Source organism: Protopterus annectens, chromosome 2.part1 (genome assembly GCF_019279795.1).
Source record: "Protopterus annectens isolate FY-2018-M chromosome 2.part1, PAN1.0, whole genome shotgun sequence".
Lineage (NCBI taxonomy): Eukaryota > Metazoa > Chordata > Ceratodontiformes > Protopteridae > Protopterus > Protopterus annectens.
This window is the reverse complement of record NC_056729.1, coordinates 495,655,056-495,673,175: the sequence shown is the minus strand read 5'-3', so window position 1 is coordinate 495,673,175 and position 18,120 is coordinate 495,655,056. Positions and strand designations below refer to the sequence as shown.

Sequence of the window (18,120 nt, the reverse complement as noted above, 5' to 3'; positions counted from 1 at the left end):
GTGGGAGACCGGTACTTCTCCTCCGGCTCTGGGGAAAAGCAAGGAGAACGGAGCAGAGAATGAGGAGAACCAGAGTTCCTCTTAGCGGGACTAGCTACCTTCGCTGGCAGGGCTGAGGGATGAGACTCAGCCCGCCTTTTATGCCTGTGCCGGTCCTTGTCTCGCCTTTTTTCTTTTGAAGAGGAAGAAGAGTCCCCCTCACCCTGAGAAGCAGAGGGAGTTTGAGTCCCCAACAAGGGAGGGGGATTGGAAGGCACGGGAGCCGCAGCAGTGACTGGTGCCTTAGAGGGAGAGGAGGAAGAAGAATCCGGAGGCAACAATCCTGCCAGGATTAGCTTGTTCCTCCTATCCCTGATAGCCTGGGGGTTGAAAGCTGCAAAAACCTGGCAGATGGTGGATAAATGGGCCACCCCCAGGCAAATAACGCACTGAGTGTGGCCATCGGCTGGGGACAGCTTATGACCACACTCAGTGCATTTAGAAAAAAATGGCTTTAGGCCCTTCAGCCATCACACCACACACTCAAGCACTAGGGGGAGGGAATTGAAGTAAATCTGAAGTAAAATTACCACAACAAAAAGTCTCTAAATATATTAGCCGATAAAGGGGGCTAAACAACACACACACACCAAAGAAATTATAGAAAAAACGATTTTAAAGGTATTTTTTTAAAACTGGAAAACTCTCACCCACGCCTAAGAGCTCGTCTCTAGAAGCTGCTATAAGCCGTGGCAAACTAGATCCAAGGATGGGGGATGTGTAGCAGGGGATTATGGGTAGGGGAGGAGCTAGGAGCTCGGATCTTTTAGCTAGGTAAAGCTGCCGGCTCGGATCAGAGGACGGATCCGATACCCACAGGTTGCAGACCAAATGAAGTTAACTACTTCAGATTGACTGTTTCCAGGCTGTGGCAATGCTGACTCCAAACACTTTTTAGGTACCAATGAAGTTTCCTTACATGCAGTCTTGCATATGGAATTAGTAGGATGCAGGATGCCATGAAGCCCAAAGCCTGCAGAATTTTTCTTGCAGATAACTGGGCCTTTGCTGCCAACATTTTGAAATAGGTAGTCAGTTGTCTTGGTTTGTCTGGCGTGAGACAAGCCATCTGGGCAGTTGTATTCAAGCTTGCACCCAGGAATGTTATCTCTTGTGAGGGTACTAGTTTTGATTTCTTTTTGCTGACGGTGTACCCTAGGCATGTTAGAAGTCTTTTCACAGACGCCAGATGTTGAAGAAGAATGTCCTTGTTCTCTGCTTGAATGAGACAGTCGTCCAAGTAAGGATATATTTGTATTCCTCTTTGTCTGCAGAATGCAATTACTGGTGCCAGGCACTTTCTAAAGACCCTGGGCACAGTAGATAAGCCAAAGGACAGTGCAGAGAATTGGTAATGCATTGAACCAGCCTTGAATCTTAGGTATCTTCTGCATGACTGTCTGATTGGAACATGCAGGTATGCCTCTTTTAGGTCTAAAGTCACAAGCCAAGCATTTTTGCCCAGCATGGGCAGAAGCTGCTGCAAAGTCAACATTTTGAATTTTGGAATATCCAGGAAAGTGTTCAGAATAGATAGGTCCAGTATCGGCCTCCAGGCCTTGTCTGTTCTGGGTACCAAGAACAGTCTTGAGTAAAATCCTTGTCCCTCCTCTTGCTCTGGTACTTGCTGAATTGCCCCCATGTCCATGAGGGATGAGACTTGTTTTTGTGCCTCTGCTCATTGATTTTTTGGCAGATCTGGCCAGCCGTTTGCCTTTGGCAGAGTATGGAAATGAAACTTGCAGCCTTGTGACACTATGTTTAGAACCCACTTGTCCTGGGTTATGATGTGCCAATTTTGAACAAAGTGCTAATTTTCCCCCTAAGGGTGCTGCCAGAAGATAAGTGCTTGGTGCAGGCAGGGGGAAGTCATTGGGGCTATTTTCTGTATGTTTGCGATCTATCTTCTCTAGCTTTGGAGGTAGAAGCACCCCATAGCTTGGGCCTAGAAGAACCTTGTGCCTGGGATCTGCCCTTTTGAGGGCTGTCTGACACAGGAAAGGACCAATATTTTGTAGGCCAGTGTCTACTAAACCTAGGTGGCTGTACTTGTAAAAAAAATCTTTGACAGTCTGCATAGATTTAGCTTTGTCCTCTATTTTCTTTAACACCTCTTCTGCCTTAACACCAAACAAAGTATCATACTGTAAAGATGCATCTAGTAATTTAACTTTAACATGATCAGGCAGTTGTTGTTCCTTTAACCAAGCATGCCTCCTAATTACAGAACCTGTAACTGCGGCCATGCAGGAGGCCTCCAAAGAATCAAAACCACATTGCAAAGTATGTTTTCCAACTTGTTCTGCTGCATACAATAAATCCTGCATTTCCTAGTTTTCTGCACATTCAGAATTTAACAACATTTTCTGTTTAAGCAATCTCATGACATGTTGCTGATACTTAAGCATATGAAATTGACAGTTTAATGCCCTTATAGCCAAAGTTTCAGATGTGTAAACTTTTTTCCCCATCTATACAGTGCCCTTGAATCTGTCAGAGTGGGTTGGGTTTTTTGCAGTGGAAGCCTCAACTCCCTTTGGACCCTGTGAAATAGTTTTTGGGTTAGCAGCAGGGTTTTTAAAAAGAAATTTGTGTGAGTCAGGAACCCTGTAATATCTGTCAGGCTTAACAGGGGCTGGGGCTAAGGAGTCAGGGGTCATACTAGACTCCGAAAACACATAATCTACAATGTCTAACACAGGTGGAATTGGCTAGAGGCCTGCTGAGGTAGTAAAAGAAAATCCCAGAGCCTCTTTTTAGATTCGGAAAAATCTTGGCTCTCCCAGTGGAAATGCTCCCTCATGGTATGCAAGGTTTCCCCAAAGGAATAGTCGTCAGGAGGAGATGCTGAAGGTACAGATTTCTTCAGCATCAGAATCCTCATGGGGGGAAGAGAATACTCCTGATCAGAAGAGGAATCAGAAGAAATAGAAATCTGATCTGAAGATTCATAGTCAGTGTCTTGCCTAGGCATCTTATCTGGAGGGGGATGGGAACCCCTGATCAAGGTAATCAAGTCTTCGGCCATTTTGAGCATCTGTTTTTTTGGGCATGGAGGCCTGTCCAGGTGGCTCTTGAGTTTGTTTCTTTGCTTTAGAAGGTGCTTTAGTCTTTGCCTTTAAAGCTGAAGTCGTTTTAATGTAAAGATGTTTAGGTCTGAATACACCCTCAGAAGCCAGTACCTGCTCAGCGGCTCCGGACCCATCTGAGGGATTAGCGTCCGAGGTTCCAATACCTTGAGTATCCAGCGGCATGGCCGACTCCACGTGGGAATCGGTAGCGGCCTGCAACTCTAAAGTAGCACACGTCAGGGGCTGTGAAAGCGCCTCACTGAGAACCGGCGATGGCTTAGAAGAAGCTTTGTCGGTTTTGGGCCTTGGTTGTTTCTCCCTATCCTTCTCTTTGTGTTTTTTTGTAAACTCTGGTAGTCGGATGGTTATCCAACGACATTTCAGGATAATTAAACCGGCGTCCAAAAAAGTTTAAAGCAAAATCATACCAACGCTTAACAGTGTGTTGGTTAAATCTAGCACAAAACCGACAACCAGTAACATTGTGATCAGGGCCTAGGCAAGGAATACACTAAGAATGAGAATCCTTATGAGGTATTTGCTTTTCACAAGAAATACAATTATTAACTTTTTCTGACATCGGTCAGAAGCAAAAAAAAAGTTTCCCCAACGGGGTAGTTAGCTTTATTGAAGACTTCGGATCTGAAACTCAAACACGAAAATCTCAGGAGTCGGCCGACCGGCACTTGAGAAATGCTTCTACTTCGAGCACTACACGGCAAGAAAAACTGATGTAATGGCGTTGACTGCATGTTTTATACCCCTGACAACCTGACGTCATGGAAGAAGGGGCAGCAACCGACGCAGGACCCAAGACTTTGTTAATCAGGCCAACTGAAGGCAACCTGCCAGCAGATTACCCAAATGTAATGACTGCAACAGTGAAACATGAAGAACATCTGTACTACCAGACAACAATCAAAGAATAAGAACTATTTTTTTTTTAAGAGAAAGGCTAAGTATATATAAAGGAAAAAGGGACTACTAACAATAGTAGTTAAGACGTACCACAGTACAGGAAAAAAGAAAGGAGAGGCAATCACAAAAAAGTAGGGAGAAGGGACTACTAACAATAGTAGTTAAGAAGTACCTCAGTACAACATGGAAAAGGGAAATAACTAGTGAAAAGGGATAAACAAGACATTTAGTTATTTAGATTCTGGGTTCTGCATTTAGTCGAGAAAAGGTCTGGCAAAAAAAAAAAAAAAAAAAAGAAAGAATGAAATTTCTACTTAACTGCCCGAGGGCTAACTGGAAGGACCATGTCATTGCAAAACAGCAAACAAGATCTGAAGTGACTGGTGAGAAGCATTGTGGGTAGGGTAGGAAGCTCGAGAGCTTTTTGGTTGCCATAAGCAATTACAGTGGCTGAATCAGATCCCAAGAATTGGATCCGAACCCATATGTGAGGATAAAATGAAAACTGACATCATCAGATTATTATACTTACAAAGCAACTAAAATATTTTAAGAGCCAAGCCAACATAGGAATGGAGAAAGGAGACTTTAGCAATATGAATGACTACAGGTAGAAGCATGGAAAATAGGCAATTTACTGGAGAAAATTAGCAAAGGAAACAAGCTATGGGGAGCAAACTACTATGGAGGGAAAGGTCAGAGAGGTATGAGGCCAGGCACAAGTCTGGTTTACAGGTAGGGAAACTGCCTTCCATACCTGGGATTGATAGAGTATAAGCAAGAATAGGGGAGTGTTAAATAAAACACCAGCTCTGGTCGAGTTTATAGCCGAGTCTAGAATAGAAAATGTGATTAAAAGGGGTGATTTGAAGTGTCTATAAAGTAACTATAAGAATCCAACAGAAGTTATTAAAGACTAGGGAATGAGAATGGAATGGCAATATATAATGAAACAATAGGAGGATGTTTGTATGGCTCCAAAGTATGTAGCAAAATGTAGAAGGCTTAAGCAATTTTGTTTGTATAGATACTTTTATACACACAGAATTTTTCCTCAGGTAGGCAGCAATTGCTGGAGGTGTGATGGGAAACAGATGGGTACTTGGGAACGAAATTAGTTTATACATTTTAGAAGTTTCCTACAGGGTACTCTGTCAGAAATGTTGGAGAAGCAAATTATTCTAACTAAAGAAATGTTTCTTTTGGGATGGGATACAGAAATTGACTTGCCTGGACATAGTAATGTCCTGTTAAGTTTAATCCTGGTGGCTGACAAAAAAAGCAATTACTAGAAAATGGAAATCACAGAATTATCGAACATTGTAACAGATATACAATAACTGGAAGTGGGACTTTTTAAAAAAGAGAAGGTGCATAAAAATAAATGTAATATATGAGAACAATTCATACAAAATCATTTTCAGGATAAGGTGTGAAATTTCAGGGAAGCCAGGACTTGAGCAATCTATGTAATGGTAAATTTAATAAGTGTTACTATATATGTATACTGCAAGAAAGACACAAAAATCTTTGTAATACACTGTTTTCTCATTTATAATTGAATGTGTACTATATAAAATTAAAAAAGGTGTTTAAAAAAATAATGTAATGACTGGAAAGCATCCTGAATAAATTTACATCAAGTTATTATGGACCTATACTAATTTGGACCGGGATTTTATGTTGCACTCAATTAATGTACTACAAAAATGTGTTACTTTATTTTCCAAACACTCTAAAAATTGTATAGTTTGGTTCTTTTATTTCCAGTTATATATAGTGAAAGTTTTCCTTATACAGTTTTGTCTTCTTGGTGGACTTTTTTCTACTTTTTTTTTTGCTTTTGTTACACATTGAAATAATGCAATAAAATGAAACCTTACAAAAAAGGTAGGATGACTAGCCCGTAATGTTGCCAAATACAAAAACAGCCATACTACCTCCCAAGCCCTGAAAGTAGATTGTAATGCACTGGTTGGGGTTGAGACTTTTCAAGTAAACAAAAGTTACTTACTGTGAGAGAGAGAGCCTTTTTTGGTTGTTGCTGCTGTACTGACTGTGGCTGCTGTTGCATTTGTTGTGCTACCTGTGGTGCCTGTGCTGGAGGTGAAATGACTGGTGGAGTTGCAGGGGTCAGTGGCGCAGTGGCTGCAGTTGAGTTTGCATTACTGTTGTACATTTGTGTTCTCTGCTTAAATGCTGCAGGAAGAGAAGCGTTTGGCGTTGTAGGTTCTTCTGGCTGTCTACTGGTCTGCAATGCATCTCTTACAACTCCAGCAGGTATAACTAAAAATAAAGCACAAAACATTGACATAAATTTACAATTTAATGCAAAAACAAGCAGGGTTGAAAACAGAAGGCATGATGAACTACTGATGCTGCAATGACTGCATTTCAGAAAATCCGACTACAATAAAATAAAAATGAACTAGGCCTTTGATGCTCTTCAACATATTGGCCAATTATAACAAGGAAGCAAAGAGCCATTATAAACAAGTTAAATGCATATCAAAATATATATTTTTTTTATTTTACACCTTTTTGACAGGGTTAATTCCCCTAGCCCATTGGCCTATTTTCAGGGTAGACCCAAGGTGGTATTCATACTGACACTGGGAAATTTAGCTCGGCCTCTGGGAATCTTTACCTTCTCTTTTGAAAAGTGCAGTGAGATCTTAACATCCACCTGAACAACCACCAACTCAAGCAGATGGGGCCTTGGTTTAACATCTCATCTAAAGAATGAGACTTAAGCGATTTTCTAAGCGGTTAACATGTCAATACTTGAATATAAAACATATTTAAACTACTTTACTACTTGTTAGTTTAAAGAAGGCTGTTCACAGGTTACTGTTTTTGACTACTTCTGTTCCCTGTGTGTAAAGAGATGTGTCCCCAAAATGGTTTGATATATTCTTACAATATGTTCAAGTAAAGATACTGTGGCAATTAGTTATAAAAATTTCCTTAGGCTGTGCTCCTACTTTCAAAAGCAAAAGGGCAACTGCATTTCAAATTTTAAAGAAACTCATTTTTTTAATGTTATGTCGCACTTAAAAAGAATAAACATATCACACTCATACTGAAATATATACTCTTTATAGACCTGTAATCACAACAGAAGTACATATTTATGAATTTGTTCCTCTGAACAGAATCACTTATTGACATTTGGGCAAAATCACACAATATAAAAACTGTTGGCTGCATTTATTTTAAAACTGAATATTTTGCTAATGTTGCATTTTACTAATGAAAGGCAATTCTGACCTTACCTTTAAGTGTCACTATATCTACACAGCTTCCACATTTCTTAAAAAAAACATTTCAAGACAAGACACCTAAACACCTGGATAATTACACAACACACTATGAGTTAACAGCGCTAGCCTTCACAAAGACTAGTGCTATGCACACTCTTAATGGAAATCAAAAAGAATGCAACAAGACAGACTGTTCCTATGAGATAATGGTCTGTGTAAAACAGAAAATATCTACATCCAATGACAGTTATTAATGAATCTTGCAAGCAATGATACATGGACATTCCGGTACAAAATATATTGTCAATCTACCCTTCAAGACGCAGGTCAATGATGAATTTGTCTGTAACACACACACACACACACACACTGTAAAAAGCATTACAAAGAGTTTTGATTGTAGCATCTTTACAGTGATAAAGTTTCCTTTTATGAAGAATAATGCATTTTCTATGTCAGACATAATAACAATTTAGTATAGATATATTTTAGATATGTACTGCATTTCTTACTCTAACAGAATTATGGAACAGACTCCTCCATCCACATGAAACAAAGTTCATCCCTGTCCATATTCAAATGTAATTTACATGGGAATCAGAAAATTTACTTCAGGACTGCCCCCTGTACTACTAATGGACAGAGGCAGCTCCTAACTGCTTTATCCTGTGCATGGGTCCCCTCAAGTTATCTATGGTATGATCACAGTTATTCTCATTAAGGGTAATATATAATTTATCTACCATGGGATAGGTAAAGCCAATTTATAACCAAATGGAACAGGTTATTTTGCATACAAAAAGGGAAATTGGATAGGCTTAAAATGGCCCTATAAGTCACATACCTATGTATATCCTGAGCAGAAGTCATATGCCTACTCGTAAAAGAAGCAGTATAACACAATGCCTTTAAAATATACATTTGGCAGTTAGGCATAACAAGCTACACGTCAGCCCCTTTTGTCAGTTCCTTGTAAATCTTTCATAAAACTGTATCTGTATATGGATGCTAGGTATAAAACACACCTAAGACTGCCATTCTACCTTTAAGGATTTAAATACAGATCAACAGAGATACTGCAACAGCACAATTCCATTTGCATTACAGGGAAATTTGTCAGTGGCATCTTTCCAATGGCAAAGAGACTCAACATTTTGGAGAAAAACATTTTCTTCAAAATGCTGCTTCACATGCAGGCATTACACAAATTAATAAATCCTTAAATATACATATTACAATACAAATGAGTACTAACTAAATGTAGCACAGAGCTGAGTACTGGCAGTTAACACAATACATTTACAATGCATCTATCATTACTATTACTAAGGAGACAAGTCCTGTAGTACAAACATGAAACTAAAGTCACCACTATCTTCCTTCTTGCTAAAGATACTTCTGCAGTCATTTTCCTTTCAGTTCTACTGTGTCAGATGTTTTTGCTTCATCCTCACCATGAAGTCAAGAGCAAAATGTCATAGTTCCACTCAAAAAATGTTTTCCTTTCCTCCATGTTTCTTAATATGTACTGTACAAAACAGAGCTACCTTCATTAAGTAGTGTGCAAAACAATAAAGGGATAATCGTAGAGAAGAGAAACCTCTACATGCTGCTTTAAACTCCTCGTAAATAGGTATTGTGGAACAGAGGCTGTTAACACAGAACAAGGCTGGAACACTTAAGTCCACATGCCATGCCCTTAGTGAGTTCAAAAAGTCCCCTAAACATGAAGAATGTCTGTCTACATCACTCCATACCTGGAATGGGTCAAGTATGGAGCAGACATCTAGAAAGCCCTAAAGCATGGGATAAGGGCTTTCCTCTGAGGTCATACTTATCAGTATACAAGTACTGACCACAATAAATCAGAGATTACAAGAACTGATGATGTTGTGAAAGTAATGTGAGGCTAAGAAAACCTGTCTAAGCAGTACTATTAAAAAATCCAAAATAAAGTGAAGGGAAGGAAGATCTAGTTATAGCACCACTATATGACAGCTGTTCCAGCACCACCATCATATTTTCAAACACGAAACACAAACTATCCGTAATGCAGGCCAACAAGCAGTGATGCTGCAAACCACCACCAAGAAACCTTCCCTGAAGTAGATCCCAGCAGGTAATGTTATACAACTCAGGACTGTTACCCAATGCACAAGTAATAAAGCAACTAGTTTCAAGAACTGCTCTGCCGCATTTATTTTGGAGCAATGGAGGTGTGTACTGATACTTTCAGCCACAAAGACGGCAGGACTGTGACAGAATTACAAACTTCAATGTATAATCTGCAGTTTATGCCTTTCTCCCATTCTTGGGATGGCAATGTATTCAAAACACTGAAGCAAGGTACCAGTGTATGATATCCTACAATTCAGGAAGATAGGAGTTGAATATATTTCGATTACACAGCTGTGTAACAAGTGAAAAGTGGGATTACTTTTTCCCTTTATTTTACAGTTTATCAGGGGGAGAAACTGAGAGAATGAGTGGATATCTGTTTAAAAAAATGAAAGAAATAAACAGTATATATGGCTAGAGGAGAAAATGCAACTTGTGAGATTTAATGCCAGATATAGTGCAAGCTCTTATTCAGACCAGTGTGTCTAGAAATGGTAAATGGTACTTACCGATGGGTAGGCTTGCAACTGATCCACAGGTGTTTGGTGTGATGGCAGTGAGATTCGTTTTTTTATAAATTGCACTACAGTTGTGATGTGGGCAAGCTATGCCATGCTCATTTCCAGTAAGAGACTGTACACTGTTTAAGAATGTGGTAGATTGTTGTCCCAATTCACAAAATATCAGCTGTATCTTGTCCCCCCATCTTCCCTTCCCAAACTACACAAGACAGAATATTATTATTACAAAATGACTATAAGTCTTTCCTACTGCACAGTGCATTTAAAAAGGTTTCTATTCCCCATATATATATATATATATATATATATATATATATATATATATATAACCACATATACAGTAACTTTCTGTTGCCGCAGTAACACACAAACATGACAGCATTAGGATCAGTTTATTAGAAAATTTGTACTAATGCTCATGCACTGTTCTGTATGTTGTTACGAAGGTTAACAGTGAAAAGTTCTGTCACCATGGTAGCAACATGCAAAACTTTCCCACCCTAGTATTAGCATAGCATCCAAGCTAATCCTAGTCTGTTGTAACAAGCACAAATACAAATGGGAACTAATAAAACTGAAAACCTGGCACTTTGAGGAGAATGTGAGCAAAGTGGTCTGTGACTTTCACGTGCAAACAAATCAGATGAGAAACATGCAATAGTGGAGCAGGCCAATTCTAAAAAATAAAGGGGAGGGGTTGAAATTTATTCTTTTCAAGTCAAATGCTGCTCTCTGAAGTATCAGTTATGACTTTTCTGTTTATAGTATAGTACAGTTTTGTACCTACCATAAATGTAGATGTTCGAGTGTAAACACTGCTGCAGTCATTACACTTGGGTTATCCTGCCATCAGGCGGTTCCCCCATCGGCCTGAGTTCCAAAGTCTTGATCCGGCGTCGGTTGCCGTCACCTCCACCCTGACGTCAGTGCAACAGGGGTATATAAGATGCAGCCAACACCATTTTCTTCAGTTTTTCTTGCCCCAGATGTCAGGTGCCCCCAAATAGGTAGGCAATTCAAATTGCTAGTAAAGTATACATAAGAAAAGCAAACAATTTTCAGTTACCAGCAAATACTCCCCATAGGTAGTAAAGGGTAGAAGACATAGGTACGTACCAGCAAGTAAGAGGGGAAGGAGGGAGGGTAATGTGGACTGCAGCAGTGTTTACACTCGAACATCTACATTTATGGTAGGTACAAAACTGTACTATGTTCATCGTGTTACACTGCTGCAGTCATTACACTTGGGTGAAATCCCAAAGCTGAGGTAGGGTGGCTGGTTCTATAAGGCATTAGGGGTGGCTATAAGGCCTTGCAGTACAGCAGTGGCAAAGCCAGCTCTGGATTTGGAGTATAAAGGCAAATAGTAATGCTTGGTGATGGTATGCACAGAACTCCATGTTGCTGCTTCCAAAATATACTTGGTAGGTACTCCTCTGAGGTAGGCAGTTGAAGTGGCTGTTGCCCTGGTGGAGTGAGATCTAATGCTGCTAGGTACAGGTTTCCCATGGTGTGTATAGCAGAAACGTATGCAATGTCCTATCCATTTTGAAATAGTCTGTTTTGAAATAGCTTTTCCCTGTGCTCCTGCAGCATATGCTACCAATAATTGCTCAGATTTTCTGAAAGCTTTGGTTTTGTCCAAGTAGAAGCGTAACTGCCTGTGAATGTCCAAAGAATGCAGTAGTCTCTCCCCTTTATTCTGTGGTTTTGGATAAAAAGTTGGCAAGTGAATTGTTTGGTTTAGAGCCACACTTGATACCACCTTTGGCATAAACATAGGGTTAGTTCTTAAAAACACCCTGTCCTGGTGGAAAATGAGGAAAGGTTCCACTGCTATTAGTGCCTGTAATTCTGAAACTCTTCGTGCTGATGTTACTGCCAGTAACAGAGCAGTTTTCCAAGAGATATATTTTTAATTCTGCTGTGTTAGCTGGCTCAAAAGGAGGTAAAGTAAATTTTTCCAAAACAAAGTTGAGGTCCCAAGTTGTTTTTAGCCCCTCTGAGGTACTGTTTGAGCAAAGGATTAGAGAAAATCGGTGGATCCATGTTGTAATGAGCAGAAATGGCAGAAGCATGGATCTTGCCCGATGAAAAGGATAGGCCCTTGTCCAGCATCTCAGTTAAATATTGTAGAATCTGAGGAATGTTTGGGACAAGAGGGTCAAGGCTGTGAGCCTGGTTCCAGGCACAGAATCTCTTCCATTTATCCGACTAGGCTTTCCTGGTACTAGGCCTTCTGGCCTCCAGAATGACATCCATAACAGCTTTGGAGAGAGGCATTGCTTGCTTGACTAAGGAATTTTCCATGCAGCTAGGTTTAAGGTCTTTAGTTGGCTGTGAAATATCTGATTGTTGTGCTGAGTCAGCAAATGAGGGATTTGAGGCAAAATCCAGGGTGGTTCTTGTGCTAAGTTCTTTAAGATTGGGTAGCAGTGCTGGCGTGGCCAGTCTGGTGCAATCAGGATCATATTTGGCTCTTTTTGCCTGGCTTTTATGAGTACCTTTGGAAGGAGAGGTAGAGATGGGAAAGCGTATACTTGCAGGTTTTTCCAGCTGAATGAGAGGGCATCCACTTTCCATGCTTGTGGATGGTAACTCCTTGTGCAGAATTTCTGTAGCTGGCAGTTCATTGGGGATACAAACAGATCTATGTCCGGGCTCCACCATTTCTGTGTTATCATTCTGAATATTTGTGGATTCAATTCCCATTCATGGGGATCCATGATATTTCTGCTTAAGTCTGCCGGTGTGTTTTTCTCTCCTGGCAGGAATTGTGCTTGTAGATGAACTTGGTAGTCTACAGCTGTGTTCCACAAGGTCATGGCTTGTCTGCAGAGGGGATAGGAGTGTGTGCCCCCTTGCTTGTTTATGTACCACATAACTGTGGTGTCTGTCTTTAGTAATAGTTGTCCTGGATGCAGCAGGTCCTTGAAAGCTATAAGGGCATTTTGTACAGCTAGCATCTCTTTTTGATTGATGTGAAGATGACTTTGTTCTGTGGGCCACTCGCCCTGAATACATTTTCCTTCCATGTGTGCTCCCCAGGCGTAATCTGATGCATCTGCTGTCAGTCTTTGCCTGGCTGTGGGTTGAATTAAAGGCTGTCCCTTGTTGAGGTGACAAGCTTGAGCCCACCATCAAAACTCCTGTTGAAGGCAAGGAATTAGTGGTATAACTGTTTCCAAACTTTGACAGTGTTGAGACCATGCACTCTTTTGGTACCATTGTAGTTTCCTCATATGCAGTCTGGCATATGGAATTAGTAGTACGCAAGATGCCATGTAACCCAAGGCCTGCAGAATTTTTCTTGCAGGGAGTGGAGTCTTTGTTGCCATCAATTGAAAGTATTGAGTCAGTTGTCCTTGCTTGTCTGGTGTGAGATATGCCATCTGGGTCGTTGTGTTCAAGCTGGCACCCAGGAATATTCTCTTGTGAGGGCACTAGTTTTGATTTATTTTCGTTTACTGTGTACCCCAGGCAACTTAACTTTTTTATGAATGCCAGATGCTGTAGAAGAACGTCCTTGCTCTCTGCTTGAATCAGATTTCTGTCTGCAAAATGCAATTACTGGTGCCAGCCACTTTGTGAAGACCCTGGGCGCAGTAGATAAGCCAAAGGGCAGTGCAGAGAATTGATAGTGCATTGAACCAGCTATGAATCTGAGGTATCTTCTGCAGTTTTGTCTGATAGGGACATGCAGGTATGCCTCCTTGAGGTCCAAGGTCATGAGCCAAGCCTTCCTGCCCAGCATGGGAAGAAGCTGCTGTAGTGTCAACATTTTGAATTTCGGAACATCCAGGTAAGTGTTTAGAGAAGAAAGATCCAGAATGGGCCTCCAGGCTTTGTCCTTTCTGGGAACCAGAAAGAGTCTTGAGTAAAATCCTTGTCCTTGCTCCTGTGGTGATACCTTTTGAATAGCTCTCATGTCCATGAGTGCTGTAATTTGTTTTTGAGCGTCTGCCCATTGATTTGGTGGCAGATTTGGCATTCCTTTTAACCTTGGCAGAGTGTGAAAGTGGAACCTGTAACCTTGAGATACAATGTTGAGAACCCATTTGTCTTTGGTGATCCAATGCCAATTGTGATAGAAAAGTGCCAGTTTTCCTCCTAAGGGGGCTGCCAAGAGAGAGCTGTTTGGCAGCTGTAGTGGGAAGTCATTGAGGCTGTTTTTTGTATGATTGGGGCCTGTCTTCCCCTTCTTTCTGGCCTGGTGCACCCCATTGTCGAGGCCTGTAAGGACCTTGTGGTTGACCTCTACCTCTTGGACGTCTGTATCTGCCCCTTTGAGGTCTGTCTAACTGGAAAGGACCAATTCTTTGTTGGCCAATTTCTGCTAATTCGAGGAGGCTGAACCTGTAAGAAATCCTTCGCCGTTTGCATAGATTTTGCCTTATCCTCCATCTTCTTTAATATCTCTTCTGCCTTAACTCCACATAACACATCCCGCTGCAAAGGTGCATCCAATAATTTTACTTTAACATGATCTGGTAAGGTATGTTCTTTTAACCAAGCATGTCTTCTAACGACTGAGCCTGTAACTGCTGCTCTACAGGAGGCCTCTAAAGAATCAAAACCGCATTGCAAAGTATGTTTTCCCACTTGTTCAGCTGCATGCAATAAATCCTGCATTTCTTTAAAATTAGGAGGATCTGAATCTGGAAGCATTTTTTGTTTCAACTGAGACATCAAAAATTGCTGATATTTTAGCACGTGAAACTGGCAATTTAAGGCTCTCACTGCTAAAGTTGCAGACGTGTATACTTTCTTTCCCCATCTGTCTAATGCTCTGGAATCTCTGTCAGAGGGAACTGTTTTTTTTGCTTATGAGGCTGTAATCCCTTTGGGTCCCTGAGAAATAGTTTCAGGGTCAGCAACAGGACTTTTATATAGAAATTTGTGAGAGTCAGGGACTCTTTTATATCTATCAGGTTTAACTGGGGCTGGAGATAAGGAATTCTCCTTTATTCAATTCAACAATCCTGGACCACAAACGATAAAACCGATAAAAAGGTTGCTCTTTAGACAGTACTAAGCGCTTTCACCCTTTCATGTTAGGGCATCATCAGAGTACAAATTAAAATAACCAACAACGTCCCTTAAATACAGATTCCTTAATTACTTAATAACATAATTAGCAATCGGCACTCAATGATAAAGGGTGTATTTCTTATTAGTTAGTAATTCTAGCATACATATAAGGACTAGTTACCTAGTGAAGTCAACAACATAATGTTTTGTATTCATGAATTACTTGATCACAAATATAAATTTCTTGTTACAATTTTATATCTAAAACTTCTTAAAACTACAATTAGTAATAATATTGAAATAACAGTGTTACATTATAATAAATATTAAATTGAATATAATAAATATAATATGTTAAAATTTAAAATGTAAAAATTTTGTCAAATTTGAAACAATCATTAGTAAATATAATATATCCATTATGTTCTTAAATTCCTTTCATAATTGAAAATTCCACAATATATATGTGATATTGAACCAAAACTAAAAGCTGTGAATTAAATGTTTAAATAAATTGTGATTTTAATTTAAGTATACTTGCAATGGAGATTTGGTCATTAATACCAGGCCACCTATTGGCATTTAATCTAAGTTGCCAAATACATTCTTTAGCTTCCAACAAAGTCTTACTGTCACCTCCGTTGTGCAACATAGCTTGAGGTATTCTGTCAATTACAAAAAATAAAAATTTTTTGAAATTAACACAGCCAGTACTATGAATGTATAAAGCACTAGTTTGTTTCTGAGTCCTGATGTCACTCATATGTTCAATAATTCTAGTTTTTAATTTCCTATGTGTTTTTCCTATATAGAAGGCTTGACAACTTGTGCATGAAGCAGCATAAACAACCCTACTAGTGTTACAGTCACATGAAAGGAATTTAAGAACATAATGGATATATTATATTTACTAATGATTGTTTCAAATTTGACAAAATTTTTACATTTTAAATTTTAACATATTATATTTATTATATTCAATTTAATATTTATTATAATGTAACACTGTTATTTCAATATTATTACTAATTGTAGTTTTAAGAAGTTTTAGATATAAAATTGTAACAAGAAATTTATATTTGTGATCAAGTAATTCATGAATACAAAACATTATGTTGTTGACTTCACTAGGTAACTAGTCCTTATATGTATGCTAGAATTACTAACTAATAAGAAATACACCCTTTATCATTGAGGAATCTGTATTTAAGGGACGTTGTTGGTTATTTTAATTTGTACTCTGGTGATGCCCTAACATGAAAGGGTGAAAGCGCTTAGTACTGTCTAAAGAACAACCTTTTTATCGTTTTTATCGTTTGTGGTCCAGGATTGTTGAATTGAATAAAGGATAATTTTTTACTACGTTCTAGGATTCAAGGTTCTGATTGTTTGGCTTACTAGTGAACTGGTTTGGAAGTTTGTTACGAATACTTTTTCAGAGTCCTGATTGATCCTAGACTGTGGATGTGTGCCGGACCAACACGAACACAGTGCGAAATGGTATTATTTTCGTTCATTTGAACTACTACCATTGTGGCTTTGATGTTTTTTGGACAAGCAAGTATTGGTTCAATGCGACGCCTTTTTTGAAGGTTTTTGCTACACACACGATTAGAGACTATAATTACAATATAGTGACTGAACTATTTATTTGTTATCTTTCACTGCAATAACGCTGTAACAACGTCCCCGTATTATTAACTTTTTTACTGATTGATCCTTGACTGTGGATGTGTGCTGGATCAACACGAACTGTTTGGTAAACGGTATTTTCCTTGTTTATCAGAACTACTACCATTGTGGCTTTGACGTTTTTTGAACAAGCAAGAATTATTTTAATGCGACGTCTTTTTTGAAGGTTCTCTCTACAAATATATTTTGGGACTTTAATCTCAATATAGAGACACTGAGTTACTGGTTATTATTTGCTGCAGAAACGCTGTAACAATGTTCGCGTACTACTAACTCGTTCACGAGAATCACAGGATTGGAAGCAGTATATACTGATACTGACTTTTGCCGTTGTACACACTATATTCTACATTGGCATTTTTCATCCTACAAGTGAGAGCTGCCTAGCGGAGAGCTTTGATTTCACAAGGGTGTGATGGAACCAACACAATTGTGTATAATATATTATTTCATTGTTCACTTAATGAAAAAGCAGTATCATTATAGTCAATTAGTGTGAGTTCACCATTTGTTACAGCAAGTAATTGTTACACAGTCACCGTGTCTACAATATCGTGAATTGGGCAGACTAATGGTTGTAAGCTTAACAGAATAATTTAATAATAGTACTAGCTACGAATTACAGTTTTGTATTTAAATACAGTGTGACAATTAACACAAATTGACTTTCTATCATGGTGAGCAACATCTGAACAACGCTTTTAACAATTCAGTGTTCCTTAATATTTTATCAACGAAATTTTTCTTGGTGAATTCATCCTGAGTAACGGACTATTGGGTCACACTAGATTAACATCTTGAATTCACCAACGTAATGCAGCGGCTACTACAAGAACATATGGACATTACCAATAAGCTTATCAAAGCCTTGAATGAACAACAAATGTTTGGGGGGAATGAAACTGAGATGGTTATTACAGACTCACAAGAGCAGCTTTTCATGTTACATTCTACTCCCAACACCAGTCTACACAATGCAGTTGCCAGGCAACGATCGGCAAGTCCTCAGCGACAGGCAGTGACGTCAGGGAGAGGTGGTGTTTTAGTTCCGCCCTTGAATGTCGATGGTAGCAACGATCACAACCAGACGGTTCGTAGAGTGAACGTGAATAGGAATCATTCGCCTAACAGGAACATTGATTTAATTCATTTTCTTTCAGCACCAAATTTGAATAGAGCGGGTTCAGTAACAACTAGGAACCAGGGCACATTGAATTCACGGCTTGAGGAGTTCGAAAAGACACTTAAAACTTTCAAATCTCTGCAGATGGACAATGCATTTTTAGAACGCTCCTTAGAATTAAAGCAAGTCCCTAAGGGGCTACGCATTTTTAAGTTGCCCCATGGGTTTACAGAAGGTACGCCACTGTTTACAGAACTTTTGGGACTTTATGACAACACTGGTTTTGAGCTTCTAAAACTTATTATCCGCAACAACAAGGATAAACTTAATAGTTTAAAGGAAAA

The 18,120-nt window shown here is 39.4% G+C and overlaps 1 protein-coding gene across 1 annotated transcript in view; it reads right to left on the bottom strand.

Annotated features, from left to right (window-relative positions):
- NELFA (negative elongation factor complex member A) overlaps positions 1–18,120 on the bottom strand; it is a 1,417,687-nt gene that overhangs the window by 402,153 nt on the left and 997,414 nt on the right. The window contains exon 9 of the mRNA XM_044062292.1: positions 6,043–6,314. Within this exon, the coding sequence (XP_043918227.1) occupies positions 6,043–6,314 (272 nt within the window). The remainder of the gene's footprint in view (positions 1–6,042; positions 6,315–18,120) is intronic.